The sequence below is a fragment of the Rattus norvegicus genome, chromosome X (assembly GCF_021556685.1).
Source record: "Rattus norvegicus strain SHRSP/BbbUtx chromosome X, alternate assembly SHRSP_T2T, whole genome shotgun sequence".
In the NCBI taxonomy this organism is placed as follows: domain Eukaryota; kingdom Metazoa; phylum Chordata; class Mammalia; order Rodentia; family Muridae; genus Rattus; species Rattus norvegicus.
Window position 1 is genome coordinate 66,345,660 of NC_141554.1, and position 22,743 is coordinate 66,368,402.

At 40.6% G+C, this 22,743-nt stretch overlaps 1 protein-coding gene and 1 pseudogene across 2 annotated transcripts in view; one reads left to right on the top strand and one right to left on the bottom strand.

The window, feature by feature from the left end:
- The window catches only part of Pcyt1b (phosphate cytidylyltransferase 1B, choline), a 98,992-nt gene that overhangs the window by 11,212 nt on the left and 65,037 nt on the right, over positions 1–22,743 (top strand). The window contains 1 exon segment of one of the 2 annotated variants that reach the window (NM_173151.2): positions 15,738–15,864. The exons of the other annotated variant lie outside the window; for it this stretch is intronic. Within the exon segment in view, the coding sequence (NP_775174.2) occupies positions 15,748–15,864 (117 nt within the window). The 5' untranslated portion in view covers positions 15,738–15,747. 2 annotated transcript variants of the gene reach the window in all.
- Positions 4,119–4,963, bottom strand: Nsa2-ps4 (NSA2 ribosome biogenesis factor, pseudogene 4; annotated as a pseudogene).

Sequence of the window (22,743 nt, forward strand, 5' to 3'; positions counted from 1 at the left end):
CTGGAGGCTCAAAACAAACCATTTTATACCAGGGTCATCTAGACTTCTCATAGGATTATTCGAAAAGAAATGGACTGGGTCCACACAACAAAGAAATGGCTCTTTGAACTTCTGTACTGAGAAAAGTCAGACAGAAAGAACAGACGCTCTATTAAGGTAGCCATTTGAAGCACTCTAGTGAGCACTCATTACTAATCACTACAAGCCTCTCAGAGGTACTGTTAACTTCATCTTATTTTGAGGAAACTGAGGCTTACAAAGGACAAGAGATGTGCTCAAGAACACACATTTTGGAACTTAGTGGAGCTTGGCAGCAGCTTTCGTGTGTATATACATATTGTATGCACTTAGAATGCATACCAAATAAAGCAAAGGGACTAGTATTTATCTTTTGTGAGATTCATTTTTACTTTATGTGGATATGTGGTTGACTACACATATGTATACACACCATGGCCTGGTGCCTGCAGAGGAGAGAGGGTCCATTGGATCTCCTTGAACTAGTGTTACTAGCCCATCCTGCTCATCCGGGACATTCTCAACCTCCACATGATTGACATTGTGGGTAGGATCATTGTCATGCATATGCACACCAGGAAAGCTAGGCCAAGGTCTTGCTGATTGGGCTGGTAAGAGAACAACGAGTCACTTATAGATTCAAATCATTTATCACTTATAGTCGGCAAAAGAAACAATGGCTTGTGGCCCTAATTCCACTGCCCTGTCTCCCACAGGAAAAGAGAGAATGTTGAAACAAAATGAGCCAGATGACTTGGCTCCCATCACAGAGAAAGCCAATGAAGGGTGAAACTTTTTGAAGCTCTATATTGAGACATAACAGAAGGCCTAGTACCCAAAAGAAGGGAGGAGGTGATTAGAAACCACCTTGAGACAGCAGATCCTTTAAAGAGAGATAAGGAGCCCAGAGGGCGATAACTAGGAAGATCACAAGCCTTCTCCAGTACCTCAAGCCTCTGGGTGATCCAAGATCTTCACGGCATAGGACATTCTAGGGTATCCAGTAGCATCCATAGCTTCACCCACTGAATACCTTAGTACTAACCTCCAAGTTGAAAAAAATAGACATCACTAAAACTTTATAGGGGCAAAATTCACCCAAATGAAAACCACTGACCTAGAATATAATCCAGTTCTTACATCCAAACATTATACAGGGGCAAACATTTTAGTATATATTTCTAAAATGAAGTTTTGAAAACATAAATAATGTAATGCCATTGCTATATCTAAAAAATTAACAATGTCTTCATACTGCCCCAAAATTATTCCAATTTCTAGTCGTCACATAAATGTCATCTTTTTTTAGTGTTTTAAATTTGAAATACTAAAACTGTACTCTACATTGACTGCTATCTTTTTTTGGGGGGGGGATTCTTTTTTTCGGAGCTGGGGACCCAACCCAGGGCCTTGCGCTTCCTAGGCAAGTGCTCTACCACTGAGCTAAATCCCCAACCCCATTGACTGCTATCTTATAGGCTTTATGTAAACAATAGATTTCTTACAATTGTTTGGCCCTAAGAAGCAAAGCTTATGCTGTGGAATTTTCTACAACATGGACTTTGCTGATTTCGTCCCCGTGGGGATAACATACTTGTTTATCTCCTCTGTGTTTCCTGTAAATTGCTCTGAGATCAAGAGGTGTGGTCAGAGTCAGGTTCTATTTCCTTAGAAGGCTACTTTATAGATGGCTCAGAAGCACAGAGTAGCCTTTCCATTGTGCATGCTCAATGCCTAGATTTAAGCTTTCATTAGGGGTAAGGAAGCAGAGAGGGTGAGGAAGCAGAGCAAACACATTGCCTTCTTTCAGTAGTCATTTTAAGAAGAGGCAATTCAATGACTCAAGCCGATGGTTTGGAAAGAAAGGGTTTGTACCAGAAAAGATAAAATTAATACCTGATCTTTTTTCAAGCTCCCAATTTTCAAAATAGCTAGCATCCTCCAATCCAGACAAGTGAAGGCTTTAGTTGTTTTTGCTTCATTTTTTGTTTTTGAGACAGGGTCTTGTATAGCCCAGGCTAGCTGCAAACACACAGTGTAGTAGAGGATAACTTTGAACTCCTAATCCTTCTGTTTCCTCAAGTGATGGATCACAGGCCTGTAGCATCATAACTGGCAAATGTGGTGACAGATAACCCTAGCTATTCTTTGCTCCTTTATTTCTTGATTAGTACTATGAACTTATGGACTTAAACTTATTTGGTTGGCTTCAAACTGTTGCAATTCTCATCCTTAGTGATGTTTGAACTCTCCATCTTGGTTGGCAGGGGACTCCTCAATTTGGATCCTAATTTTTTTTGACAAGTTCTATCATTTTTAAAAAAAAAAAGATTGATATATTATATTCATGAGAATTGTTATTGGTGTAGTTTCATCTGATGGGTCTTGTATTTATTATATTCTTATAATTGCTCTACTACAGTGTTGCTGAACCCCTGTGAACTTGGACAAAATTCAAATTGATGGGCCTACTGAATTAGAATCTCTGATTTTCATGAGTAACCTTAATGCATTGACATGATGGAAAATTGGAAAGACTCATTCTTTTTTTTTTTTTTTTTTTGGTTCTTTTTTTTCGGAGCTGGGGACTGAACCCAGGGCCTTGCGCTTCCTAGGTAAGCGCTCTACCACTGAGCTAAATCCCCAGCCCCGGAAAGACTCATTCTTAAAGTAGGTTTCCTTCCTTTTGAGTTCCTATGGTTGAATGAGAGTGAACTTATTCAGGTTATTGTGCAGGAATAAAGAATCTCTTTTCTTTAATGCTATGTTTATCCCATGTTTACTAATTTGCTTAAGAAAAAAGTTGTTTATAGCAAGGATGGGTTTCTGCAGAAGACCATTGACTTACATAGAGTTACTCAGGATTAGTAAATAATTTTTTAATATAGCATCTCATAAGACTTCAATGCATGGGGGGTGGCTATTGGAAGTTTTTAGATAGCAAGATTTTGGGAACACATACAATAATAGTTATTTTCTCATGAAACAAGCTTAATAAGGGTTCTTGAAAGGAAATATTTAATAGTTGGGATTAAGGCTCAGAGGATAAAGGTACTTGTCACTAAGACTGCCAACCTGAGTAAAACCCAAATTCAATTTTAGGAATCTACCTGGTAGAAAGAGAGAACCAACTCCTACAAGTTGTCACGTGCACATATACATATTGACAAAAGTACATGTGAGTACACACACACACACACACACACACACACACACACACAAACATATACACACTAAATGTAAATGATCTTTAAATTTATGCTTGTCTTGTTTGGAAACAAGGTCTTACTCTATATCCCAGGCTGGACTCAAACTTGCAGCAACTCTCTTGCCTTGGCTTTAGTATGGAGATTACAGTTGTGTGTTGCCGTGCTACATCTCCAGATGTTATGTTCCAAATGTATTAGACCAGGATCTCTAGGGCATAAAAGTCAAGCCTCAGTGTTATTGAAAAATCTTCAAGTAGTTCTCTTTATAAACTAGACTGAAAACTGTTATAATCAGGATTTTTCTAGAGGAACAGAACTATAATGTAATGAATATATATGTATTTGTGTACACACATATGTAAGGGGCATTTATTGGAATGGCTTATGAGCTGTGGTCCAGCTAGTCCAACAACAGCTGTTGTCTAATAACAGGGTGTCTAAGAATTCAATACTTTTTCAGTCCACGAGGCTAGATGTCTCAGCTGGTCTTCAATACATGCCAGAATCCAGGAGAAGTAAGTTATAATGCCAGGGAAGGAATGGAATTGTAGGGAGAGAGAGAGCAAGCAGGTAAAGGGAGAACCAGCTTTCTTCATCCATGTCCTTTATATAGGCTGCCAAAAGAAGGTGATGCCCAGATTAAAAATGGATCTTCCCCTCTCAAAAGATCTGGATTAAAGGTGTGTCTTCCCACCTAAAAAATACAGATTAGTGATGGGTCTTCCCACTTCAGATGATTCTTTTAACTGTAAAATTGGGCAGTGTTTTATTTTCATTTACAATTTAATAAACCCTTCTTGATGACTGTACATGGGGAAAGGTCGCTTGGTAGTTCAGAAAGATCATAGCAATGGCATTTTGCTGACAGTGTAGTCGTACGTAGAGTCACTGTCAAACCAGCAAGACTGCATTTATGCACCCACCATTTTCAGGATTGTTGGTAACTTGAGCACACTTTCCCCAAGTCACCTTGCCTCTGTGTCCCAAGGCCTGGCTCGCTCACATTCACTTCAATGACTGTACCTTTGGTGATCACACCCAGGGTTGTATATAATGGGGAGGAGGGATTCTTTTTCACACTGAGTATAGGCAGGCAAAAGGTAGCTTTCAGCTCAGGGTGTATGACATGGACTTTTTTGAAATGGAGACTCATTGGCCTCAGGAACCTTTCATATTTAGGTGGTTTTCTTGTAAAACCATCACCAATGCAAGGCCCTGGGTTCGGTCCCCAGCTCCGAAAAAAAAAAGAACCAAAAAAAAAAAAAAACCATCACCAATAAAACGGACTTTCATAACCATTCTCTTCCATGCCTCCTTTTTTCTTTTTCCTGTTCGAATAACTTTCAATACTTCTGATTCTCCTTGGGCATGAACTTGGGGTAGAGGGACCTCCCATTTTCCTGCCTTTTCTTTTCATTTCTGCTTAATCATGTTGCAAAGTACTTTAGCTCTTGACTGCCACTCTCTGTCCAGCAGGTAGGCAGGGACTACTCCCTGTGGAGTCTTCTCATCATCCTTCTGCTTGCTGTTTCCCTTTTCATGCATCTTAATAGTCTTTTTCATTCGTATTTTCTCTGCAAGGTGCTGTTTATGGCAGAGCTTAACCTTCAAGCCAATTTTTTTTTTTGCCTTCTTTGAACATTCATGGGTCACCCGACCTTTCTCTTTTTCTCATGGTAGTCTAAACCATATCCATATTGTTTGTGGTGCAGTTCAATGTATTCATTTTGTGGCATGATGACAGCCACGGAACAGCCGTCTCCAACTTCCCAGATTCCAAAAACCTCTTCATTTCTGGCTGTCACTGGTCCAAGAGCCTGCTTTATTCAGGCCAGAATGGGAAGGGGCACTTCAAATGATTTAATTAAGGAAAAATCTCTCCCAGGTGCCCAGCCATTTGGGTTTTAGTTGATTCAGATATAGTCGAGTTGACAACCAAGAATAACCATCCGAAGAACCTTATGGGGTAAAACAATGATGCAAATCTTGAGTTTAAGACCACAAAGTGTTATGGTCTTGTTTTTGTTTTTTTAAATAGGGCATTTGGTATACTGGTGGGGCTTGGGAAAGATATTTTTTTTGCCAGTTGTTATCTTTTAGAGATTTACATGCCATTTACAAAGAAGAGGCCCCAATGAATTCATTTCACATCATACTGCAGAGCAACTCTTGTGGTGATGGCCATGCAACTTTCTGAAAGATTGGTGGGGGATGTGAAGGGCATTTTTCTTTTCTGGCTGTGGATAGACCTCAGAGGCTATCTCAGGCTCAATGCTGTACTATTGAGACTGCACTGCATTCCCAGCCAGGGGATATCTTCAATGTATGTTTCCTGGTGCTCTATGTTGACATCTTCTGATTGAGTAAAATAGGAGATATATGGGGCTTAAAAAGCTTTTATCTGGCTAATTTGTATTATTAAATCCAAATTAAATGAAAAGCTCCCAGAGCTATCCAAAGAGAGCAAACTGATCGGAGCATACACTGAGCTACTGAAGCAGTGTGCAGTGAACCAAGCCTCTGAAGTGCCTCAGCCCTGGATTTGAAACCCAGTTGTGTACAAGTTCCAAGATCCTAGGAGAATCATTTAGTGTCTTCAAGTATTGCTTGTTATCAGGAAACTGGGCATCGTGCCTGTACCTGACAGCAGGGTCTCATAATTGCTAAGTATTGAAACTACACGCAATGTATTCTTCTGAATATCTCAATATGAGATATCAGGTCAGGCTCCTCCTAAGGAATATGTGGCCGGAAGAATAACAGAACAATAGCCTCCCAAAGATGTCATCCTATTCCTCAGAAGCTGGGACAATATTACCCTATATGGCAAAAGGGACCCTACAGATGTGATTTAAGATCTCGAGGTGGGAAAAGCATCTCTGGATTATCCGGATGACTCGAGGACATCAGCAGAGTTTTTCTGAGTGAAAGAAGGAAGTCAGAGATTTGGAAGAGGAGACTATTGGTGCAGAAGCTTGAGGGCTATGATTGCTGGTTCATTCAGGGAAGAAAGCAAGCCACAGAAGACGAGCAACATCTAGAAGTCAGAAAGGCAAGGAACCAGATTGTCCCTTCAAGCTTCCAGAACAATCATGTGGCCACATTGATTTTTATTCAGGGGAGACTCACTTTAGGTTCTAACTTTGTTCTAGAACTTTAAGATAATAAATTCCTACAGTTGTCAACCCATTAACTTTGTGACAAATTGTGACGGCATTCATAGGAAACTAACCAAAGATTCAACCAACTCTCTCTGTGGGCATTCAAAGAATTTGAGTGCAGATTTTGTGAGAAGGTCGCACTGGAAACAAGATCATTTATTAGTATAAAATCCAAGATCATAGTAACAATCTGCTTGGGAATGAATGTGTCTATACTGATCTAGTCTTGATTGCTTCTTTGCTTGTCAGACTCATCTGGTGTCACACTTGGAGGACCCCTAGGAAAACCCCCAGGACCCTGCAGTATATGCTGCAGGATTGGGAAACTGAGTCTTGTTGAAACAGCAGAAAGGACCAGAACCATGAGCATGGTGGGGTACGTCTATAACCCCAAACCTCGGGAAGTAGAGTCATGACGTCTGGAGGGTAGTGAGTTAATATCTGGACTACACAGTGAGAGCTGTCTGTTTTTATTTTTAAAGAAAGAATAGAACTAATTATGGCAGATGCTGACCAAGGAAGACAGCTGTGTTAATTGGATATAAGAAACTGTGGCTGTAATCAAACATTTTGGAGGATAATTAGGTAATGGTATAAAAAAATACATGTCAAAGGCCTTGAAAAAAGCAAGTACTCCAACTTAACAATTCTGTTTATAAGAAAACTCATTGGGGGCTGGAGAGATGGCTCAGCCGTTAAAGGCTAGGCTCACAACCAAAAATATAAGAAAACTCATTGGAATGGGAAAAGCTAGATTACTATACGTATCATACATGTACTTCAATCCTTTCGTGGTTCTGTGACTGTGTCTAGAGTAGCATGTGGTGATATGGATGGGATAGAGCAGTATACCATTTAAGGTGAAGAATGAAGACTAGCAGGCGTTTGACTTGAACCTGGTTAAATTAATAACTTAAAGATCCTTCCCTTTTGGTACATTTGATTTTTATTAAAATCACTAAAACTGTGACTGTGACTATGACTAGAAGTTTCAATAAGTTGGTGTCTGGCTTTGCATGTTTAACAAACAAGGTACCATCCGATGCTGTGGGTTAAGCAATGAAAATTTCATAGACACATGAAATTAAGCTATTAAGAGTAGAAAACTAGGGCTGGAGAGATGGCTCAGCGGTTAAGGGCACTGACTGTTCTTCCAGAGATCCTGAGTTCAAATCCCAGCAACCACATGGTGGCTCACAACCATCTGTAATGGGATCCGATGCCCTCTTCTGGTGTGTCCTGAAGACAGCTATAATTAATGAATAAATAAATAAATAAATAAATCTTAAAAAATTAAAAAAAAAGAGTAGAAAACTAGAGTTTTACTTATCTGCTGACATTCATTCAATGCATTTAAGTATGCAAAAGTTTTACCTTTAAAGTGTGCTCAAATCCAAGTGGGGAATTTTTATCCATTTTTTGTTTATAGCATTTTGTGCTTCAGTCACATGTTAGACTCAAATCCCATGAGGGAGGGACCAAAATGTACACAGCATCCTGAGTGTGATGTCGGTGGCACTTGGAGTTTTGATTAAACTGCACTACATGTGTGATTATTACTTGTAAACAGATGATTAGATATTAATTAGACAATAAGTGATTGTAAAGCACTTAGAATATAAAAGTGTTTATAAATCCCACCAAGTGACAGCAACAATAATTCTTTACTGACTACACAGCTGCTCATGTCAGTAAGAAGGATTTTTTTTTACAGCAAATGGCAACTCTAATTTCTGCCCCAAGTCCCCATTATATCTGGTTTATAAAAGTAAAACAAAATATATCATATTTCTACTGAGTTGTAATCATTAGTATTTAGATATATCTATTGCATTTTGAGGGAAAAATGTATTTCTTTTCAAGACTTTCTTAAACACAGGTGTAGTCATTAATGCTCTGCTGTCTGTCCCCTTTGGCACCAAGAACTTGGAGTTTCAAATATTTTAAGGTTTTCTTAAATACCTTTTAGAAATTACACTTATGTATGTGGTGTGTGCATGTGTGTGTCCCTGTGTCTGTCTGTCACTCACTTGCCATAGCATGAGTGTGGATGTCAGAGGACAGCTTGCGGGAGTTGCTTCTTTCCTTATACCCTGAGGATCCCATGGATCAAAGTCAGGTTATTAGGCTTGGCAGTGCCTGTGCCTGCTGAGCCTGCTGGCAGCCTGTTTATTTTAAAGATAAGATATTAGATCCGAGTTTATCAGCCACATTTTCCCTATATTGTAGGTTTGATGTGATGGGTTTCTGTTGTTGTGCCTTAGTGCCACAAAACAGTGCTCAGAATCAATGCATTTTGCTCAAACAAACGGGTGAAAGCTAACTCTTTCTTCATTACTACAGAAGCTTAAAAAGAAAAGACATTTAAGAATGAAACAAACCACTTCAATTCTATCTTCTGGATCCTTTTTCTTTTCAAGAATAATAAGTTTGAAGCTCTGTTTTGTTTTCTAGTCCCCCCACCTCCAGATGTCTTTATGAATCATGGCCTTGTATTAACCTCATTATTAACCCAAATGTTTGATTTTTCTGTCAGAAGTAAATGTGAGTACCTGTGATAAGTTCAGATCCAGGCTTATACAGATTTGAAATGAACCGTACAAATCAAAGTAAAGAGCGACTCATGTTCCATGACACCCATAGTAAAGGAGTAAAGGATACAATGAAGGAAGAGATACAGTTGAACGGCCCAAGGTTTTGTTAACAAAGTAAATCTAGTTATATTGAACAGTAAACCAGTGTAGCGTAGTGGAAAGGCTTAACTTTCATTCAAAAAATTTGGACTTTTATCATTTACTATGCAATGTTGGTTAAATCACCTAAACACAAAATCTGTTCATTCATTTGAAAGTTTGCAATATTAGACTTTGTGCTACAATGATACTGTCTAATGAGGGAAAGCACTACAAAAAAGGGGGGGGGTTCCATGCTTCCCATTGTGAATTCTGTTTATTACCAAGATTTTCCTGGAATAGATGAAAAGGATTTGTGCATAGGTTTCATTACTTTACATGGCTGCTTTTCTCCAGACTGTCAGGGTTTAGACCTTAACTTTGAGCCACAGAGGGACAACTGGGGATGTGACTCAAATGAAATTCAACAGGAGAGAAATACGTTATAAAATCTAGAAGCGACCAGGGGAAGGGAGGAGAAGTTTCTGAACAGCCGCCCCAGCACATTTCCTCTGCCTCTGATAACTACACATAGCAAACCACAGCCTTGTTCCTTGCTTCTGCTTCCTTATTTCTTTGCACTGACATCCATATGCCTTTCTAGCTACACATGTGCTAACATGTGTCCAACCTCATATGCCTTTTAGACGGAAGTAATGTTCTTTTTCTCCAATTACAATAATAATGTGTTCATGGTGGCGCACAGCTGTAATCGCAGCTGTAGAGAAAGGGTCTGAAAAAAGCTAAGAGTAGGCTGGAGTAGGATGAGTAGGCGAGGCCTTGGTTAGCTGACTCTCGGAGAATATGAAGCCAAAGCTGGGGAGAACATAGAATGAGTAAGAGTCTGACATGGGGGTTGGGGATTTAGCTCAGTGGTAGAGCGCTTGCCTAGCAAGCGCAAGGCCCTGGGTTCGGTCCTCAGCTCCGGAAAAAAAAAACAAACAAAAAACAATAAAAAAAAAAAAAGAGTCTGACATGGAGGACTCAATGAAGATCCACACTTTATGGAGAAGCAGCCTTTGCTTTGCTGGGACAGTGAAGGAGTACAGGGGAGGGGAAGGTATCTGCCCTATTTGAGACAGAAATGCAGACAGCTCGGGGTGTAAGACTGTGTGGTTCAAGCTCTGGGGCAAGGGGGCTTTAGGAACCAGCTAGACATCAGAACTCAACTAGCAAGCAAACTTCTTTTTTTTTTATTTAATTTTAATTTAACACTGAAATCACTCACTGATTTTAAGTAGAAAACCTGTCTCTAATAAAGCATTAAGTAATTGTAAAATTTGAGAGCTAGTAGTATCTAAAAAGATAAAACCTTTTAATCAATTGTAAACCATAAGCCACACATTGGCTATCAGTATATGAATTGAAAGTTTGATTTAAAAACAGTGGCTAAACTACGGAATTTAATAATCTGTGTTGAAGCAATAGAAACTCAAGAGAATAAACAAGTGATCCAATCGTACCTGTAGCCTTTTCATTAGATGAACCACCTATAAATACAGTAAGCGCATTTCCTATGGGTTGTATGCACAAATATATAGGAAGTACAAAAGCATGTAAAGAGTAAAATTATCAATTTTGTCTGAAAAATTTGTATATGTAATAGGCCAAATATCAGTATTTTGTAGTAACCAATTAATGTTGTTTGGAATAAGATATGTTTTACCAGCTTTCTATTTAAAACACTTTTATGACTCCAGTCCACAACTCTGTACTAACACAGCTGAAGCTTTATCTCCAATGTAGCAAGCAAACTTCTTACCTTACGGTGAGCCTCTTATTCTAGAGAGGGAATCAGAGGACCAATTAACCATACCAGCAGCTCACTCACTCAGTATACTCTGGGAGTTAGGTGCTTGCCAGTGTGAACAAGTGACTCTAGCTCGTGGTTCACAAAATTTAGCATGTGTTACAATACCTACTAAACCAGGAGTTTCTCTTAAAGTCCCAGATTCCTAGGCTCCATTCTCGTCCAGTAGGTCTGGGAGGAGTGAGAATGTCTCCAGAGTTGCCACGACTGTTGGGCTGCTCCTCAGGGCACAACACTCTGACAACCACTTCCTGTGGGGTAGGGGTGGCAGGGGAATCCAGATGGAAATATCAAGAGTGACAATGACACTCTCATCATCCACCATAGGTAAAAGAGGGGTTTTAAATAACAATGAAAATGTAAAAGCCCAAGTGAAGCACAAGGACTTCAAAATAACTATTCTAACCCTATAGTAAAAGATCATTGTCTTGTAGAGTTTGGGACTGACCAACCTTATTTTTTGGAGTGGCTACTTTAATCTAGTTGTATGATGTCTTTATTTGTGCGTTCATTACAATAAAGTGATTTTTTTTCAATTTTAAAATGAATAAAGTGATTTTTTTTCAATTTTAAAATGTAGTGCAGGGGTTGTTTTTTCCCTGCTGATCATCTCAGTAGAGCAAAACCTGTGGCCTAAGGTGTTTTGTGCTTCTAGAAGGGCAGGTAGAATAGGAAGGAGAAGACCCTTCTCAAGAGGACCCAACAGTAGTTGGGATTTTTGCACCACTGGAGGTCTCTTTTATTCAAAGAGATTTTAAATTATATTATATTCATGTGTCCATGGGGTGGGTGTTGGACTGTGGTAGGTATATGTATGTGAATATAGGTGCTTTTGGAGGCCAGAGGCATTGGATCTCCCAGGAGCTGCACTTATAGGTGGTTGTGAGGTGTCCAATATGTGTGCTCGCGACTGAACTCAGAGCCTCTGCAAAAGCAGCAGTGGGTACTGCTAATCACTGAGCCATTTCTCTAGTCCCTAGAATTCTCTTAAGCATAGGCGATAAACTGTCAAGTGAGTGATGTCATTCTGATTTAAACTGACAAGTTAGGTGGGTTTTATTTTAAAAAGGAAAAACATCTACTTGGGGCCGGCTTACAGTTTCAGAGATTTAATCCATTGTCATGTGGGAAGCATGATGGCACGTAGGCAGATATGGTGCTGGAAAAGTAGCTGAAGCAGCAGGCAGCAGGAAGACAGAGTGACACTGGGCCTGGCTTGAGCATCTGAGACCTCAAATCCCACCCCCAGGGACATATTTTCTCCAATAAGACCACACCTACTCCAACAAGACCATAATACTGTCATATTCAAACCACCACGTTCTACTCCCTGGCTCCCATAGGCTTGTAGCCAGACCATAAAGCAGAAAACATTCAGTCCAATTTCAATAGTCCTTAGAGTCTATCACAGTCTGAACAACATTTAAACGTCTGTTTAAAAGTTCTAAGTCTCCTGTGATGCTCATACAGACTCTTAACTGCAACCACCTGTACAATGAAAATGCAGATCACATACTTTCAACATACAAAGACATAGGATATAATCATCATTCCAAAGGGGAGGAAAGGGAGCAGAGGGAGGAAATACTGGGCCAAAGCAAGACAGACAAACAGCTGGGCAAACTCTGCATCTCCATGGCTGATGTCAAAGGGTTCTTCAGATCTCCAACTCCTTTCAGCTTGCAATACACTTCTTTCTCTCACCTTGGCTCCACTCCCTGTCAGCAGCATCCCTTGGTTTCTTTCCTCAGCAGGTTCCTCTGGGGACAGCTCTGGCATCTCCAACATCTTAGGGTCTTCAAGGCGATCAGACTTCACCTTCAGAGCTTCACAAGGGCCTCTCTAGGCCTCCATGTCAGGACACCCCTGCCACATGCCTGGCCTCAGTGGCTTTACTTAGACCTGGAGGGAGATTTCATAACCCCTTTCTTGTATCCTCCACTCTAAAGCCAGAACTATGTGGTCAAAGCTGCTTGCTGGGGCCGGACCATGGCCCCTTGTTTAAATACATCTTCACCAGGTCTCCTTCACTGTCTAAGCTTGGCTGTCCTAGAACTCTCTATCTGTAGATCAGACTGGCCTCGAACTCAGAGATCTGGCACCCTTTAACTCCAGAGCGCTGAGATTAAAGGTGTACGCCACCATGCCTGGCCCTAAGCTTTCCTTTAATTCCTTTTCTTAGATTGGAAGCTTAGATGGCTGGGTCTTGCTCTGAGGTTACCGCTCCCTTTATTCAGTTTTTCTTTAAGCCTTTCCCTGCTGTTCTTTTTTTCCTCAAACTGAACATTTTATATTTTTCCTTGCTTAGCTTGTTCCTTTTCATTATAGAGTTGTATAATATGGCCATTAATAACCAGGAAACAGCCAATACTAGGTTGTTTTTAAATGTCCTCTGCCAAAGCTATGAATCCGTAACTCTTCGTTTCATTTCAGGCAGATTTTTAGGACCAGGGCAGAAAGCAGCCATGCTTTTTACCAAAATATTGCAAGAATGGTCTCTAGGCCACATGCTAACACTCTCTTCTTTTCTGAAACCTCTTGAGCTGGGCCCCTACAGTTCAAGTCACCCTCAGCACCACTATCTTTCATACTTCTACTAGGATGACCATTAAGTACCACATAAAGTGTCCAATTGCTTTTCTAGTTCAAAGTCCCAAAGTCTTCCGTATTTCTCCAAACAAAATTATTGCCTGCAGATCCAGATGTAGAACTCTCAGCTACCTTTCCAGAACACGTCTGCCTGCCTGTTGCCATGTTCCTGCCAGGATGATGATGGACTGTAAACCAGCCCCGATTAAATGTTTTCTTTTGTAAGATTTGCTATGATCATGGTGTCTCTTCATAGCAACAAAACCCCAACTAAGACAGAACTTGGTGGGACATTGCTATGATAAACTGGATCATGCTTTTGTTTTGTTTTGTTTTTCAAGACTGGGTTTCTCTGTGTAGCAATGGCTGTCCTGGAACTTCCTTTGTTGACCAGACTTGCCTTGAACTCAGAGGCCCTGCCTCTGGAGTGCTTGGACCAAAGGCACACCACCTCACCTGGTTTAAATTGACAGGTTTTTAATGGTCAATATTCTGTTACAGTACCTATTTTTCTTCTTTTAGGGCTAGCCCTTTGTTTATTTAAGAAGTAATAAAAAAGTATCTCTTTACATTAGCAAGGCAGGTTTGAATTCATGGAGAGTGATAATGTATTTATTCGATCCTCCTCAATTCTATAAGAAAGATGGGACTGATATTTATTCCATCCTTTGAACTACTGTTTCTCGTTATGGTCCCCATACCTGCAGCATCACAATTACCTAGAAGCTCATTAAAATGCAAATGCAAGCCCATCTCAAACCTCCAAAATTTGATTTTGGATCTGTCATGGGACCAATAATTTTCATTCCTACACATTCCTGGCTGATGATTCTGATGTTTTCACTGCTGTGCTGGGGCCACACTTAGATGGAAACCATAGTTAGAGACAAATAAATGAAAGCTTTAGAAGCATAAGGATTTATTTGGCTTAAGTAGATTCTTTCTTAGTTTCTTTTCTGCTACACTTGCTGTATCCCTGCCCCCCTTTCTTCAAATGCCAGCTCCATTGCTTATGAACTTTGAGACCCTAAGCAATTACTCTAAGTTGCAATTTCCTTACTTAGAACGTAGGGATAATAATAGGATCTGCTTTGGGTTCTTATGAAGATTAAAGAAGATCTAAGTAAAGTACTTGGCACTGCACCTGTGCTTAACAAATACTAGTGATTTTATTTCTTACTAATATTAGACATGGCATTTCATTAGAACAAACACTTTTGTAAGTTCTTCCCTTGGAGTGTGTCTTCAGACTGCTCCTCTTGCACTGATGTTCTAGGATAATGGAAACACTAAGGCACATCATTCTGTTTCTTTTTTTTTCTCTCTCTCTCTCTCTCAGATTGCCACGAGCACTTGGATAGAAGTATAGGCCCTATACTATAGGGATATAGGGATATTAGATAAGTGTACTGTGGAACAGATGACAGTAAGACTAAGGGGGAAAGGCTGGCTGAGGGAGGAAGAGAGAGCAGTCAGACCTGGGAGGCAGGCTGTCAGACAACCTACTTCCTTCAAAGTTCCTCCTTAGCAGCCCCAGGGATAGACTCCAGGGTTACAACAGGCCTTAGGCAGCTGCCAGTGTTCCTGTTTTATGCAGTCCAGAAGGTGAACATTCAGGTGTCCACAGTGAGTTCCCTGACAAGCCCTCAGGAGTCAGCTGGCAATTGACCTAGTAGTTTGGGGCTTTAAAGTGGCTCTGCCTTCAGAGTGATTCCTATTTAGCAAATATTCTGACTATAACTGCATCATACACTCATGCCAGGGAATGGTCCTTTATAACTCTGCTCTTTTGCGACGCGTCTGGGGCACCTCAGGAAACAGCTTTATCTTATCGAAGAAGTGCAGGGAGTCCTTAACAGGCACCGAGAGACCTTCACAAGTGAATTAAATACAAAAAAACAAAAGCAGCAAGTTCAGGCCCCGTGGGTAAGGCAGGCCAGCCAATGGGCCCTGGCCGCTCCCAGGTGGAGTGGTACTATGATGACAGTAACCAACCAGCGCGCTCCATGCAAATGAGGATACTGTATCCGCACCAGACGCTCCCGTGCTGTCTGGTTGTTATAGTGATAAACTGAGGCCCTGCCTCTGGGCTTCTCCGAGAAAGAAAGGGGTGGTGTGTGCATTGTGGGGGGGGGGTAACCTCTTTACTTCCCCCCAGGGAAGACAAAAAGAAGGGAAGAAGAAGGGGGATGGGTAGGGAAGAGAAAAAAATACGTGACAAAGAAAACATTCTTTGCCTGGGAGGAGACTCCCAGAGGGTGTAGAGCTGGAGGGAGCATTCACTGGCCATGCCAGTACTTACCACTGATGCTGAGTCAGAAACAGGTATCCCAAAATCCCTTTCCAATGAGCCTCCCTCAGAAACCATGGAGGAAATAGAGCACACATGCCCACAGCCTCGACTGGTAAGTAAAGACAAAGGATGGAAATGTATGCGTGGCTATGGCACAAAAGAGTTCCTTCTGTGCCCGCAGCCAGCGAGGAGAAAACGATGCTTACAGGATTTTCATGTAAATGAGAATGGAGCTGCAGCCTAATCCTTCTCAGCTGTTTATACTTAGCTCCTATACCGGACACAGTTCTCAGCTTACAAAGCATTATTGTATTGGCTGGGTAGGAAACGGGCTACTGGGGATATGTTATGTTTTTTTGTGCTTTGGGAGGAGAGAGAATGACCTTCCCCCCACCCCCCTTTTAGGTGCATTGTCACAGTTTTAAAATGGTTTTCTTCTTCACAAACCTTGGACTGCTTCCCTGGTGAAGTTCTAAATTCTAGCTCAGGAACGATTTCTTTCTTTCCTTTTCTTTCTTTCTTCCTTCCTTCCTTCCCTCCTTCCTTCCTTCCTTTAATACCTAATGCCAAACGAAAACTATATGAAAACAAAACACCCTCATTCCTTTGATATTTTCAAAATAAACAAATAATACCTTGGGGATGCATATAGAAATAACGTGCGGTTAAAATGAAGCATGAACCTTTCGGGACGAGACTGAAGGTTTCTAGTCAGGCAATGGCAACCCGGAGATGCTACATTTATTTATTTAGAATGGGGATGCATGCCTTTAAGAATGAAAGTACAGAACAGAAGGCTAGAGCTTGCTTCTCTCTCAGTAACTGTGTCTCCACTGAGCTTCTCTCACACTTGTTCTACCCTTTAGGTAAATGGGGAAGTTTCTTCTCAACCACTTCAGCAACGTGGCCTCAAGGAATTAAAAAGAAAACATGTCAAATGGGTTGTAGGTTTCCTGAAGCTTGAAATTCTATACAACTTGGGGATAGTGCTCTTTGAACCCCCAAATCCAAGACACATACACTAGAGTTATTCTTTCTTCAAGGATTTCTCCCAAGTTAAAACATAACGTGTTTTGATTGGCTGTACAGTTTGAGACTAGGGAGACATTTTTTTTTTTTTTTTGGTTCTTTTTTTTCGGAGCTGGGGACCGAACCCAGGGCCTTGCGCTTCCTAGGCAAGTGCTCTACCACTGAGCTAAATCCCCAACCCCTGGAGACATTTTTTAAGGTTTTTTTTTTTTGGTGTAGAATTTTATGGGAGCCCCCACCTGATCTGGATTTCAGATTTCATTGCTAATTCGTTATTGAACTGTTATTTCTTAATAAGGGTTGGAAGGCAGGTTTGGATCAACTTTCTGAAATCAGATAACCAGGGGGAGATATATTAGAGCAGTTTCTATATTTTGAGGCATGCTTTTAGAGTATTTGAATATTAACTACTTCTTAGCCCATTAGCCAGTGACTGACTGACATAGTCATGTGGCCTCTGTGCACTTCTGTCATATAAATTGTCCTGATAAGTTGGTTATTAAAAAATTCCTCTGGGCCACTAAACAATTCATGGTTTAACAGTGGAGAAAACTGACTGCTCTAGGTGTGTTACAGAATCTCTCAGAATATACTTTTTAAAATAAGTGCAATATACAAACTTGAAACCATATATCTTAGGGCAGCAGAGAGAAAGGCAGTATTCAGAGCCGAGTTTTCATGTCTTTTCTCCCCTTTCACCTTTTAGCTCCTCTGTTCCTTGGTTAGCTGGCTTGAGAGGGGTATGCAGAGGTAATCCCAGAAGGGAATAAATTCAGTTTCCCCTTTCCCTTTCGACTCTGACAGCTTCTCTCATGTGCTAACTGACAAGAACCAAACCCAGCAGTGCCTTCCCTTCACCTTCCACACATGCAGAAATAAGGGATTGACAGAATTCCTTCAGAGAAATTAAGTAACTCCCTAAAGATCGCTTTGAAGGGCCCAGAGCAGTTTACCTGCAAATTATAAGTTCATACCTGTAGAATATATTCAAGTAAGATGCAGTGTCTTCCTATATTTTGGGGCTGGGGTGGGGGTTGGGGTGATACAAGCACAGCAGAGGTATAAGAGGTGTGTTCCAAAACTGAACTGTTGGAATAACTGTTTTGATCTACTTTGATAAAATGTTTCTGTGGGCTTCTGAAATTGACTATTTAAATACCTGCTTAAACTAGATTTTGTGAAGCATCTCTTTTGTTAGGAGCAAACTTCCACTGTAGAGTTGGTTATGTCCTATATTTTGACTTATTTATCATAACTAAACTTTCCTTTGCCTGGGACTTTCCTTCAGTAACTAAGACACATGCTAACTACTTAATAAGGTCTTTGATGAAGAGAGGGAGTGGGACAGGAAAATGGCAAACTACCATTTCCTGGAGTTTTGGTTCTTTCTATTGATCATGAAGCACTGCTAAGAATTCCATCATTCAAATGTTATAAAGTTTGCGTTTTCCTATTCACCCTAGCTAATTACATTCGGGTCATTCCGGATTATAGCCACCAACAGTCAACAGGGTATGGATATTGGGTCAAATAAGTAACTTTGGAAAGTATGGGAAGGGTTTGAGAGAAGAAGCCAGCTTAGGAGTGAAACTCGAATACTCAGAAATTAACTCTGATGTCAGATCTTTTCCAAATCGTTGAAAGGAAGACCGGGATTTCCTGAATAAACAAGGCTTTAAAGCAATCCATATTTTAGGTGCAAATGAATAATGCTATCGATGCTATGGAATCATACTTTCAGGTGAAATGTTTGTAAAGGGGAAACATGTAGTCTTTGCAGCTGCTTTATTCTACATTGCAGAAACGTAGAAAAAGAAAGGACCAAATAGAGTAATTACTGCTGAAGAAATTATAAAAATAATCACTGAAAATCATTTCGCTTTTATGGTAGTCTATGTCTTAAGAGTATAACCCTATTGCCCATATTACCATGGTATCCAGTTGGAGATATTTCTGAGAACTTTTCGTTATTATGATATTTACTCTTGACTGGTTTTCTGTTACTTAATGTTTCCTATTTAAATATAATGCAAGGTGATTCGGGAGCTTGGATTTGAAGAAGAAAAGCTGAGGGGTCTTGGGGGAGATGATGTAACTACTCTCCTTGGAACCCTATCTCTTAGGGAGGAGCATTCTTTACAGGCCTTGACTGTCCTCAAAATGTCCCAACCCTCTGACTATGCCTAGACTAATCCTCTGGGACCTACAAACCCTTCCTAACAAGGACTAGCTGTCCTAAAAGCTGTCTGCTTGAGGATTTAGTTAATGACCTTGGTCAAGTTCCTCTTGGGGTACATTCTGTTGTCAGAAGAAAGCTGTAATTCTACTCTACCAAAGTCCACTTACATGAAGATGGATGTGGCACTGATCAGCGTAGGAGGACTTGAAAATAAAAAGAGCTGGTTCAGTGTGCCACGTTAGCAATAGTTCATTTGGGGTTTTACTTCAAAGTGGAGCAGTGCCAAGAGACTACTGCCTTGCAGAAAAGGTGCATTATGTCAGTTGGGATGTAGATACGAACCCACTGGTACTAAAAAAGATGACTGGGTTTCTAGCTCTTGCTCTATTTCCTTTACTAGTATCATCATCTATGTAGCCACTTAGAGCAGCATACATTTTAAAAGCAAGATGCTTTTAATGTGCTGTATTGGTACAAATAAATGAACATAAGCTTCCTTGGGTATTTACTATGGCCAACTGGAATTCTGCCCAAGGTTATTGTTAGACATTTTCCTTTTGGGTCATGTCCAAATGCAATACCCATTTCTTACAGATTGATAATAGTCAGGTGTATTACCCATGGAATTAATGAATTTATTTATCTCACTATTTTCCTAAGCACCCATTTGTCTAATGGTAAATTCCTTACAGGAAAAAAAAAGCTTAAATCAAATAAAAGGTTAGTACTTTGCTTTATTTTGTGTTTGGGCATATAGAAACCAAAAAGGTGCATAGGTCACCGTTCAGGCAATGCAGAGGATTTACCGATGATATAGGAGTTTTGGAAGTAAGTGACAGAAAACTCAGTCCCTTACCAAGCAGACTCACAACCGTCCAAAGGGTGACAACTTCTAAATGCAGCAATATACCAAGTGACGTGCAGAGAAATAAAAGAAGTGACTGTACAGCCCCAAGCTTTAGAAACCATTCTCACTTAATAGAAGACAGTAGTCTGGTATGTGGATGTTTACCAGGATGCTGAAATCCCTTAAGAGAAACTTCTTGTAACTGTGACCTTAATATATTGGGCCTTCTTAAAAAGCCATATTTTATCCATTGAGTGGAAGAAATTCTCAGCAGAGAGGGCTCTGTTAACATTATCCCCAAGTTAAGATAAGTCCCACCATTTGAGATTACATTTTTTAAGCTTCAGCTGTATTTTGGGACAAGAAAAGGATCAGTCTGGTGCTAGGGCAATGACTCAGTTGTTAAAGAGCTTGCTTTGCTAACATGAAGACTTGAGTTTGGTTCCTAGCACTCATGTAAAAGCTGGGGCATGGTGGCACACACTTATAATCCCGGTACTGGGAAGATGGAGATGGGAGGATTTTACTGGCCAGCCAATCTAGCTGAACTGGTGATTTTCGGGTTCAGTAAGAGACTCTCTCAAAATATAATGTGGAAAGCAATTGAGAACAAGCATGCACTCTCTGGCCTCTGCAATACACATGTATATCCCCACATATACATACAGATACATGCATGCACACACACACACACACACACATACACACACACACACACACACACACACACACACACGCATACATACATAGGCACATGCATGCCTGCAACAGGAACTAGTCTATTTTTATGGTCTCTTAAAGACCTATTGTAAGTGGCACACTCCAGCCTTTAGAACAGAACTATCCAGTAGAAATAGAATTCAAGCCATATGTGCAATTTATAATTATCTAACAGCCACAGTTTGAAATGAAAAAATTGTATTCATGTATCATTTTTAAAGATTTATTTATTTATTATATATAAGTAAACTGTAGCTGTCTTCAGACACACACTAGAATACTGCATAGGATCCCATTAGGATAGTTGTGAGCCACCATGTGGTTGCTGGGAATTGAACTCAGGACCTCTGGAAGAGCAGTCAGCTCTCCTAACTGCTGAGCCATCTCTCCAGTCCCCATGATGTATCTTATTTAGTGCCATGTATCATGAATATTATGTCAACATGCCATCCATATAAAAGTATTATTATATTATATATATGTACAAATAATATGTGTGTAGCTGTTTGTGTGTGATGGTTCATAAAATGGCACATGTGATTACAGATATGTGGCTACTACATCTAGCATTCATATGGTTTCTAAGGATCTGAACTCAGACAATCAAGCTTGGGTGACAAGTACTCCTATTCACTGGGCCATCTTCTACTGCTTTGTTTTTCATACAAGTCTAAAATACACTATATATTATACTTAAAATATATTGTTTGGTTTTGGACCCTGGAACAATGGACTAAGGTGTATATTTTACATATCAAAGTAGACCTGGTCTCCAGGTTTTCCCAGCATCCCTCAGTCCCTACCTGGCAAAGCCTGCCCCCAACCCTGAACTTTCCAGCCCAAGGGGCTGGGCTACCCTTCTTCCAGAGGCTCTTCCACTATATAACCCACACAAGTTGGTCTCTCTCTCTCTCTCCCCCCCTCTCCTCTCCCTCCCTTCTACCCTCCCTCTCTCTTTTGCTCTTGCTCTTCTCTCTCTGCAGGTGCCCTTCTGTCTCCCTCCTTCACCATGATGATGTCCCTGGCCTTGGTTCTTGAGGCCATTGAACTTGACAGTCCAACAGCAGCTTCCCAATAAACCTGCCTTTAATATATCTAATCTGACTTGAATTGGCTCATTTCACCAGTGTCAGAGAAAGAACCTATCATATATTTCAATTCAGAATACAGTTTCAAGTGCTCAGTGGCCATATACAGCTTTAGAGTAAACTCAGACACCTTTATACCTAGTCTAGTTCATCTTGAGCTCTGAGGATCTACAATAAGTACTTTTTTTTTAGTGTTCAGTTCACGTAGCGTTGAGATTATAGCTCAGTGGTAGAACACTTACCTATCATCCATGAGGACCTAGGTTCAACTCCCAGTACTGCCAAAAGAGACATCTTCAGTGTTCAATGCACCCATACATACATGCACTATAGCAAGCTGAACCACCACCTCCTATTTTATACTCTTGTATTTTCTTTGTTAAGCTATTCTGTTTCAGTTAGTAGGGTATTGCAGTAATCTAGATGAGAGTTAATACATTTTAGTTTATGGCATAAATGGGGGAAGGGGAACTTGGGAGATATTAAAGAGGCAAATATGTCAGGATTTGGTAATTTAGTCTGGAGTTGGGGCAGGGTCAAGGAAGGCAAGTTTTCCTGGCTCCAGCATGTGAGTGTGGTCACTGCAAGGGAGCATCAGGAGTGATGAGTGTGTGGAAGGCGCCATCCATGGGGATTTCCATTTACTGTGATCTAGTCAGTGTTCTTTGTTAGCTCAGGAGAGACTTTGGAACTGAATGAAGGCAGAGTTTGTAGAAACAGCATGGAAGAGGTGGCTATCAAATTGATGACAGTGAAAATGGGTCACCTTAGAAGGAAGTGGATTGAAAGAATTACTAAGTAAGATGCCTTGGGATAGTGCTAATGGTGGATGACTCACTCCTGGAATACCAGCACTTGGAGGCTAAGATGTTGTCTTGTCTAGATTTATACCAACTTGAAACAAGCTAGAGTCATTTGGGCAGAGGGACTCTTAGTTGAAAAATGCCTCCAAAAGTTTTGTCTTGCCTTGGGCTTGATAGCACACACCTTTAAATACCAGCACTTGGGAGGCAGAGGAAGGTAGATGTCTGTGAGCTCAAGGCCAGCCTGGTCTACATTAGGAAGTTACAGGACAGCCAGGGTTACATAGAGAGACCTGTCTCAAAAAACAAAGATGTGCCTATAGGC